General features: G+C 50.9%; 1 protein-coding gene across 1 annotated transcript in view; it reads right to left on the bottom strand.

Moving 5' to 3' along the window:
- The window catches only part of LOC107122454 (zinc finger protein 397-like), a 20,829-nt gene extending 14,593 nt beyond the window's left edge, over window positions 1-6,236 (bottom strand). Inside the window, exons 1-3 of the mRNA XM_015425556.1 lie at window positions 5,452-6,236; window positions 2,766-2,895; window positions 9-109 (exon numbers count right to left, since the gene is read on the bottom strand). Coding sequence (XP_015281042.1) covers window positions 9-109; window positions 2,766-2,895; window positions 5,452-6,216 — 996 coding nt within the window. The 5' untranslated portion in view covers window positions 6,217-6,236. The remainder of the gene's footprint in view (window positions 1-8; window positions 110-2,765; window positions 2,896-5,451) is intronic.
- Between the last annotated feature and the right edge of the window lie 3,598 nt (window positions 6,237-9,834).

The raw sequence follows: 9,834 nt of genomic DNA, 5'->3' as shown, positions 1-9,834 counted from the left end.
TGGGTGACATTCTCCCCTCCTCTCCACACTGATGTCCCGTGAGGTCGCAGTTGCTCCGACACTTCCGCATACCGCTCCCCTCCCTCAAGGCTCATCCATCCTTTAGTGCCTGGATGAAAGAGAGAGAAAAATTGGGCTCTGTGCACCGATACTTGCTACTATACACACCCTTATAGACAATTTCAAGGGTAGCCCTTTTGGTCTGCAGTGCCACAGTTTGAGACCCGAGTGCCGTGTGACAGAGTGAGCTCCCATCTCTGGCCCCAGCTCCTGTCAACCTAGCAGTTCGAAAACAAGAAATTGCAAATAGATTAATAGGTACCGCTTCGGTGGGAAGGTAACAGCGTTCCGTGCGCCTCGGCATCTAGTAATGCCAGCCACATGACCACGGAAACGTCTTCGGACAGCGCTGGCTTTTCAGCTTGGAAACGGAGATGAGCACTGCCCCCTAGAGTCAGATCTGACTGGCTTTCGAGCAAGGGAAGCCTTTACCTTTTTACAAGAGCTAGTGAGTTTGGTGCAGTGGTTAGGAGCATAGACTCTAATCTGGAAGAACCGGGTTTGATTCCCTGCGCCTCCATATGCAGCTGCTGGTGTGACCTTGGGTCAGTCACAGGTTGTCTCAGAGCTGTTCTCTCAAGAGCAGTTCTCTCCGAGTTCTCTCAGCCCCACCTACCTCACAGGGTGTCTGTCGTGGGGAGAGGAAGGAGACTGTGAGCCACTCTGAGACTCCGAGTGAAGGGTGGGGTATAAATCCAATCTCTTCTTCTCTTCTAGATTCAAATTCAGTAGCACCTTAGAGACCAACAAGATTTCCGAGGTATGGGAGCTAACCAGAAATCCTGTTGCCCTCTGACGAGGTACTGTGACCAATGTTCCCGCTAAGCTGTGGGGTCTTGTGAGCAAAAATTCTACTTTGTGAGCTGCTGGCATTAAGGTTGTGAGTGAGCGATTTGGCTGCTGCATCAATGAGCTTGCTCCGGAGCCATCCCTTCCTGGGCGAAGACAAAAAATGTGTGAGCCGGAGGCTGAAAAACTGTGAGCTGGCTCACACTTAACTCAGCTTAGAGGGAACACTGACTGTGACTCAAATCTAGTTCTTCTACTGCAGAAGAACCTCAGTAAAAAAATCAATTTGTTAGTGTCATTTCTGTCATAAAACCATCACGGTAAAGAGCAGACAAGCAAATAAAATGCACTGGATGCCGCCGTCACTCAGGCACAAAATAGCTGGAGTGTCCAGAGAAGTCAAATAAAGAACCATCTACAGGCCCTTAGGAGGGGTTTTCCTGACTTTGCTTTTCTCAGCCAGGAGTCTAGAGATTTGGCCCCGAGGCTCTGGAAAGGTGCCTGCATAGAAAGCAACCATACCTGAAGATACGCCCCACTGTGGTAATTTGGAGGTCCAAGAAATTCTTACCCAGTACGGTTGCATCTCCGCTCTCAGGCTCCTCCTTGGCCTCCCAGTGCAGCTGCCGGTGGGTGTGGCTAGACGGAACTGGTTCCGGCTCACAGAACCTCAGAACCACCTCCTCAAACGGCGTTGTTACCTGGAATGACAGGGAAGGTCTCCTTCAGGGCTAGAACGTATGAGGTTTCCTTATGCATAGTTGATCCGCAAGTCCATCAAGCTCAGGGGGATGGGTCTACAGGAAGGTCTTCCACTACTCCTACTACCCGTGACCCCCTTTATTGAAGAGGCCAGGATCAAATCTGGACCTCATCCTTTCAACTGGAGATGCCGGGGATTGAACCTGGGACCTTCTGGAAGCCAAGCAGGAGCTCTACTATTGAGCCGTGGCCCCCTCCCTAAATGGACCTACCTTCACCTGAATTAGACCCTTGGTCTACCCTCATCCTTTCAACTGGAGATCCTAGAGATTGAACCTGGGACCCCTGTACTCTACCGCTATGCCATTGTGTCCTCCCTAAATGAACCTTCCCTTGATTAAGTTAGGCCCTAGGTCTACAGCATCCTTAAGAACATAAGAACATAAGAGATGCCAATGTTAGATCAGGCCAAAGGCCCATCCAGTCGAACACTCTGTATCACACAGTGGCCAGAAATACCAGGTGCCATCAGGAGGTCCGGCAGTGGGGCCAGGACATTAGAAGCCCTCCCACTGTTGACCCCCCCCCCCCCCCAAAGCACCAAGATGACAGAGCATCACTTGCCCCAGAGCCCCTATCTATACCTTGTGGCTAATAGCCACTGATGGACCTCTGCTCCATATGCTTATCCAGTTCCCTCTTGAAGCCGCCCATGCTTGTAGCTGCCACCACCTCCTGTGGCAGTGAATTCCAAGTGTTAATCACTCTTTGGGTGAAGAAGTACTTCCTTTTATCCGTTCTAACCCGTTCTAACCCAATAACCCTTTCAACTAGAGATACCAGGGATTGAACCTGGGTCACTGACTGTGACTCAAATCTAGTTCTTCGACTGCAGACCAACATGGCTAACCTCAGTAAAAAAATCAATTTGTTAGTTTCATTTTTTGTCATAAAACCATCACGGTAAAGAGCAGACAAGCAAATAAAATGCACTGGATGCCGCCGTCACTCAGGCACAAAATAGCTGGAGTGTCCAGAGAAGTCAAATAAAGAACCATCTACAGGCCCTTAGGAGGGGTTTTCCTGACTTTGCTTTTCTCAGCCAGGAGTCTAGAGATTTGGCCCCGAGGCTCTGGAAAGGTGCCTGCCTAGAAAGCAACCATACCTGAAGATACGCCCCACTGTGGTAATTTGGAGGTCCAAGAAATTCTTACCCAGTACGGTTGCATCTCCGCTCTCAGGCTCCTCCTTGGCCTCCCAGTGCAGCTGCCGGTGGGTGTGGCTAGACGGAACTGGTTCCGGCTCACAGAACCTCAGAACCACCTCCTCAAACGGCGTTGTTACCTGGAATGACAGGGAAGGTCTCCTTCAGGGCTAGAACATTTCCTTATGCATAGTTGAACGGCAAGTCCATCAAGCTCAGGGGGATGGGTCTACAGGAAGGTCTTCCACTACTCCTACTACCCGTGACCCCCTTTATTGAAGAGGCCAGGATCAAATCTGGACCTCATCCTTTCAACTGGAGATGCCGGGGATTGAACCTGGGACCTTCTGGAAGCCAAGCAGGAGCTCTACTATTGAGCCGTGGCCCCCTCCCTAAATGGACCTACCTTCACCTGAATTAGACCCTTGGTCTACCCTCATCCTTTCAACTGGAGATCCTAGAGATTGAACCTGGGACCCCTGTACACAAAGCAGGTGCTCTACCACTATGCCATTGTGTCCTCCCGAAGTGAACCTTCCCTTGATTAAGTTAGGCCCTAGGTCTACAGCATCCTTTCAACTAGAGATACCGGGGATTGAACCTGGGACCTCCTGCATGCAAAGTAGACGCTCTACCACTAAGCTATGCCTGCTCCCTACAATTACTGATGTAGGGAGCTGCCTTGTACGGAGTCAGACCGTTGGTCCAGCTAGCTCAATACGGTGCACTCTGACTTCAACCGGCTCTCCAGGCTCTCAGGCGGAAAGGGTCCTTCGGAGGAGGAGGAGGAGATTGGATTTATATCCCGCCCTTCACTACCCGAAGGAGTCTCAGAGCGGCTTACAAACTCCTTTCCCTTCCCCTCCCCACAACAGGCACCCAGTGAGGTAGGTGGGGGCTGAGAGAGATTTGAGAGAACTGCTCTTATCAGAGCTACGGCTTGCCCAAGGTCATCCAGCCAGGTGCAAGTGGAGGAGTGGGGAATCAAACCCGGTTCTCCCAGATTAGAGTCCGCGCACTTAACCACTACACCAAACTGGCTCTCCAAACTGGTGGATATAAAGCTTCCAAAATGACACTTTTCCTTTAGTTGGGGCAACTGAGGGTGGCTGTGAGTTCTTCCTGATTGTTCTGACAAGTTTCCCAGTGGGCTCAAATCCTCACTTTGAGCCATTCATAAACACACCACAAAATGTGTTTGTGTGGGTACTCTGTGTGGTGTTCTGGGGTCTCTGGAGAAAGGATAGGATCAGCTGAGGGACTGAGCTGAGTTGCAGGAGAGAGATAAAATGTTCCTCACACCCAGAATCTGTGCTCTCAGAGGCTTCCAGAGCCACCACTTCACCCCCCGGTTCTTATTTTATTTTTATTTATGCTTTCAGCTTGTATCCCGCTCGAACCCCAAGGGGTCTCTGAGCGGCTTACAGTTACTCTTTATCCTTACCTTTTCAAATGATCGGGACAGGGTGTCAACGGTGGAAGCAATTTTGCGGCAACGGAACAACGAGACCTGATCCTTTCTCCTGCCCTACCCTGGGGTAGTCTCCGCAGTGGTTCCAAATCCACCCATGAGGGATCACTAATTTTTCGATAGCTAGGGGGCACACTTTCCTTCTGCATTAACCCCCCCCCAAGCAAAAAAACCCTGTCCACTCTGATGCATACCCATCTGTCTGGTTAGTTCACCTGCTGACCTTTCTGTGTGTTCCCACTTTTTGCTGGCTTTCTGTGTGTTCCCACTTTTTGCTGGCTATCGGAGATGGACTTTTTCGGCTGTGGCCTTCTCCTTGACTGCCAGCCTTGGACAGGGTTGTTGTTGTTTTTTAAAGTGGAATTGCACACTGAAATGTGATGAGCGTTCGCATGCATGGCACATTACCCCTGTAGCAAATCTGTGCCTTTTTCTTGCGATGTTTGCTCACAGTTGCATTTGGAGGCATTTAGAAGTCTACCTAGTGCTGTCAACTGACCAGTTCTGAGGATTCCCCCTCCCACCTTCTCCAAGAGGAAAGACTTGAATTTTTGAACATCACACATGTTCTTCTACAGTTGCACATTTTGTGTGTGGTTGCACATTTTAAGGGGGGGGATTAAAGGACCTGTTGTTGGATTTTATATGTGGCGTCTGCCACCCCGGAAGCCCGAGGGATTGTGCGGCAGAATACAGATCTCTAAACCAAATAAATAAAATCAAGGAGACACCTGAAAATAGGTTCGAACTTAACTCAAAATAAATATTTTAAGAATGGGAAGGATTACTGGCCCTCAGTGGAGCCTGCATCAGTTCCTTTGTAAGTGCCCTTCCTGACTGGAAGAAGCTCACAAAAAACAACACATGCAGGGGCCTAACAGGCACCCTCCTCCCTATCAGAGCATTTCTACTTTGCCCCTGAGGAAGGGATTGATTGATATATTCCCAGCCACAATGCAATCATAGTAAGAGTTCTCACGTTCAGTCTTGGGAGGAAGCAAGCCAGAGCAGCAGAGCATACAGAGATTCGTCAGGCAGCCTCCTTTGTGTGTGCAAATGTTATCCTTTAGTAACTTAAGTCACCCCTCATAGCACCAAAGACTGCCCCAGCACGCTATCTGGAAATGACTGATCTGAGGAGACAGAACGGGGAAGGTGGCCCTAAATCTGCAAGTGCCCTTTTCCAAAACAGAGGCGGGCCTTTCCGGATGATGACATCTCTCACCTGCAGTTGCTGCCGCTCAGCCTCTCGCTGCCTCTGTAAGAATTCCTCGGCCAGGGCCACCGCCTGGGAGCAGGTCTCTGGCCCACGTTCCCTCACCCAGTCCTGGACCTCCGGTGGGAGGATGGTCAGGAACTGTTCCAGGATCAAAAGCTCCAGGATCTGCTCCTTGGAGTGCCTCTCGACCTTCAGCCACCGACGGCAGAGCTCCTGGAGCTGACTGTACGTCCCCCTGGGCCCCTCGGCCTCCTGGTAGCAGAAGTGCCGGAAGTGCTGGCGGCTCTTCTCCCTGCTCAGGGCGTCCCCTCGCAAGATGGCCCCCTTCACTTCCCCATAATCCTCCCTGTCTCTCGGATCCAGCCTGCTGTAAGCCTGTTTGGCTTCTCCGCTGAGGGCTGGCAGGAGACGGGCCGCCCACTCTTCCTTGGGCCACCGGCAGGCTTCGGCCACTTGCTCGAAGGAGGCCAGGAAGGCCTTGCTGTCATCCCAGGGGGTGGGCTCCTCTGGCAACTGTGGGGTCCCGCAGCCTGCGTGAGAGGACTCCATGGTCTTCAGGAACTCCTGCCACTGGACCTCCCAGCGCTGAAGGAGACCTTCCCCGGCTTCCTCTTTGATCTGTTGCGCAGGCATCCTCTGCAGGAATTCTCTGATGCAGCCTCTCTGGCTAATCTGCTGAGGGCCCTTCCTGGACCTCTCTGGTCCCTCCATGCTTTTGGGGCCTCCTTGGTTTTGCTCCTCCGTTTTCATCCCTGGCTGATCTTTCAGCATCAACGGCTTTTTTTGTGGGGGCGTGTTCAAGAGCAAAGCGAGGGCTTTCTCCCTGCATGAAAAGAAGACATGTGCAGGTACATCATTAAAGTTATACTCCGCTTGGCCAGTGCTCCCTCTTCCACCCCCTGCTAACTGTACCGAAAGGCTTTCAATGGAGCATCAGACCAAAGGGGCAGATCAGCAAGGGGAGGGATAGGGCTTTCTCCCTGGATGAAAAGAAGACCCGTGCAGGCACATCGTTAAAGTTATACTCCGCTTGGCCAGGGCTCCCTCTTCCACCCCCTGCTAACTGTGCCGAAAGGCTTTCAATGGAGCATCAATACTGGAGATCAAAGGGGCAGATCAGCAAGGGGAGGGATAGAGACACAGAAGCAACAGCCTTCGCCTTCCAGGACAGGAGGGCAGGAATAGGAAATCCCTCCTCTGCTAACTTCAGAGGACGGCGGAAGACAGGAAGGCCTGGCGGGATCTGGTCCATGGGGTCGGGAAGAGTCGGACTCGACTGTGCGACTGAATAACAACAACAAAATTGATTCTATTATGGGGGTGGGAATCTAGATAGACAGACAGACAGATGATGGATGGATGGTAGATATTTCAGGTTTTTCTATAAACCTGGGGCTTTCTGTGGTTTGTAGAAAGATCTGGTGGTGTGGCAGTTAGAGTTTTGGAACTAGGATCTGGGAGGCCCAAGTTCAACCCGGATCTGCCCCACTCTGCCACGGAAGCTCACTGGGTGAGTTTGAGCCAGTCACGGCCTCTCAGCCTAACAACAACCCTGTGAGGATAAAATGGAGGAGGGGAACAATGTAAGCTGCTTTGGGTTCCCACTGGGGAGAAAGGTGGGGCGTAAGTAAACTAATATAAACATACACATATAGGCCCACGTTTAGGTTTTTAAAAACTATTTATTTATTTGAAAAAATTTAATGCCTCCTTTCCACTGGATCAGGGTCCCCAAGGCCACGCACAGAAAAATTCCTTTGAGAGGTGGAGGAAACACTTTTGCCACCAGCCGGGATGTGGTTTCTATTAATATATTAGATCCCTATTTTCCTGCCTCCCTCCGAGTAACTAAGTACTTCTTCACCCAAAGAGTGATTAACACTTGGGATTCACTGCCACAGGAAGTGGCGGCGGCTACAAGCATGGATGGCTTCAAAAGGGAATTAGATAGGCATCTGGAGCAGAGGTCCATCAGTGGCTATTAGCCACAAGGTATAGATAGGGGCTCTGGGGCAAGTGATGCTCTGTCTTCTTGGTGCTTGGGCTTCTAATGTCCTGGCCCCACTGGTGGACCTCCTGATGGCACCTGGTATTTCTGGCCACTGTGTGACACAGAGTGTTGGACTGGATGGGCCTTTGGCCTGATCCAGCATTGGCATCTCTTATGTTCTTATACGTAGTTCTTCCCTCCTCCATTTTGTCCTCATAATAACCTTGTGAGGTAGGTTGGTCTGAGTGACTGGCCCGAGATCACCCACTGAGCTTCAAGGCAAGGTGAGGATTTGAATCTGGGTCTATGCAATCCTACTGCAAACTTATGGTTACCCCCCCTCCACGGTCTCTCACACCAGCTTGAGATGTAACTACTGACCATTTTGCTTCTGTGCCTTTAATAGGGTCATGCAGGAATTGACCATAAGAACATCACACGCATCCTTCTGGATCAGACCATGGCCATCTCTCCTCCAGACCCTCCAGCATTTAGTATTCAGAGGTATACTGCTTCTGAATATGGAAGCTCCATATTAATAGAAACCATATCTCAGCCATGGGGGAAAGCGTTCCCTCCACTTCTCAAAAGAATTTTTATGTGCACTGGCTTGAGGGCCCTGATCGAGTGGAAAGGAAGCATAAAAATGTTCATAAAAACATGAAGCTGCTTTATACCAATATCAGAAACCCCTTGGTCTTCAAGATCAGTATTCTCTGTTCCGACTTGACTGACAGTAGCTGTCCAAGGTCTCAGGCAGAGGTCTTTCATGCCACCTTCCGCATGAGCCTTTATTTATTTATTTAATGACATTTATACCCCGCCCTCCCCGCGAACGGGCTCAGGGCGGCTCACATAAGGCACCAGGTGCATTCAGTATACAAATTACAAATATAAACACAAGATTAAAACAATTTAAAATCAGTTTAACTGGAGATGGCAGGGGTGGAACCAGGGACCTTCTGTGTGCCAAACAGAAGCCTCTACCTCTGACCCACAACACCTGCCATAAATGAACCCGCCTTTTCCTGAGATAGATGTTTGGTTTATCTCATCCTTTCACCTGGAGATGCAGGGGACTGAACCTGAAACCTTCTGCATGGCAAACAGGTGCTCTAATCGCTGATCCAAAGAGGGGGTCAGAAGAAGAAGAGGAGGAGGAGGGGGAGGAGATTGGATTTATACTCCACCCTTCACTACGCAAAGGAGTCTCAGAGCGGCTTACAGCCTCCTTTCCCTTCCCCTCCCCACAACAGGCACCCTGTGAGGTGGGTGGGGCTGAGAGAGCTCTGACACAAACTGCTCTTTTTCAAGGACAGCTCTTATCAGAACTACGGCTTGCCCAAGGTCATCCAGCAGGTGCAAGTGGAGGAGTGGGGAATCAAACCCCGTTCTCACAGATTAGAGTCTGTGCACTTAACCACTACACCAAACCTGCCCTTCACTGAGTTAGACACTTGGTCTACCTGATCCTTTTAACTGGTGACGCTGGGGATTGAATCTGGGACCTTCCACCTGCCAAGCAGATGCTCTTCCACTAAGCCGCTAGCCCCCCCTCCCCACGTCTAAATTATTTATTTATTTATTTATCAGATTTATACCCGCAAAGCAGGCTCAGGGCTGCTGATTCTGACTAATCAATTGTTAAGCCCCCCTAAGCCAATGACTGGGGTCACACAGCCTGTAGCAGAAAATCCCATTAAAAAGAAATACTCTCTTTTGTAGGTCCCGAACGTGCCACGGGTCAAAGAGTTCCAGCGGTGTGAACTGGGACGGATCGTTTCCCGAGCAACCTCGTTTGCTGTAACGGGGTAAGCCGGGCCGGCCACATTTTTTGTTCCGCCCGACTGAGCCAGCCTAAGCCACGTAACGTTCAACTCCTGGTGGCTTCGAGGGCAGGGATTTAAGCATGCGCTTAATAGCCCTCCGTTAAAACGGATCCGTAACTTTGCCCGGATGCTGCGTGTGTGTGTGTGTGTGTGTGAGAGAAAATCCCCCCCGGCCCCCCCAAACCCTCTGCCACTTCTGTAGATCGCCAGCAAAGGGTAGCCAACTGACTTGGGGAGTGGGGGAGAACCCTCCATCAAGTCTGGCCCGCTCCTCTGCCTTCAACAGAGTAGCAAAAATCGCTATACATTTGCAGCGGTGTACTTTTGCAGCATACATCGGTCTACAAACATTTGCGGCGGTCCCCAGGTGCAGAGCGAGCGGCTCGTAAAGGCACAGCTGCAGGGTGGCAACTCCAGATGGGAGGGTCGCCTGCATCCTCTTCCTCCTTTTCATTTTTTCTGTCACCCCCCACCGTCCCTCCTCTTTTTTGGATGCAATCTCTTCTTTTTGTGGTCAGGCCTCCCCGCCACCCACTCCCCCCCCCCCAAACCCCCCCCAGGCCCCCCCAA

Source organism: Gekko japonicus, unplaced genomic scaffold (genome assembly GCF_001447785.1).
Source record: "Gekko japonicus isolate JY-2015 unplaced genomic scaffold, Gekko_japonicus_V1.1 scaffold729, whole genome shotgun sequence".
Classification (NCBI taxonomy): domain Eukaryota; kingdom Metazoa; phylum Chordata; class Lepidosauria; order Squamata; family Gekkonidae; genus Gekko; species Gekko japonicus.
Note: the sequence above shows the minus strand (reverse complement) of the source record. Positions and strands in the feature narration are given on the sequence as shown.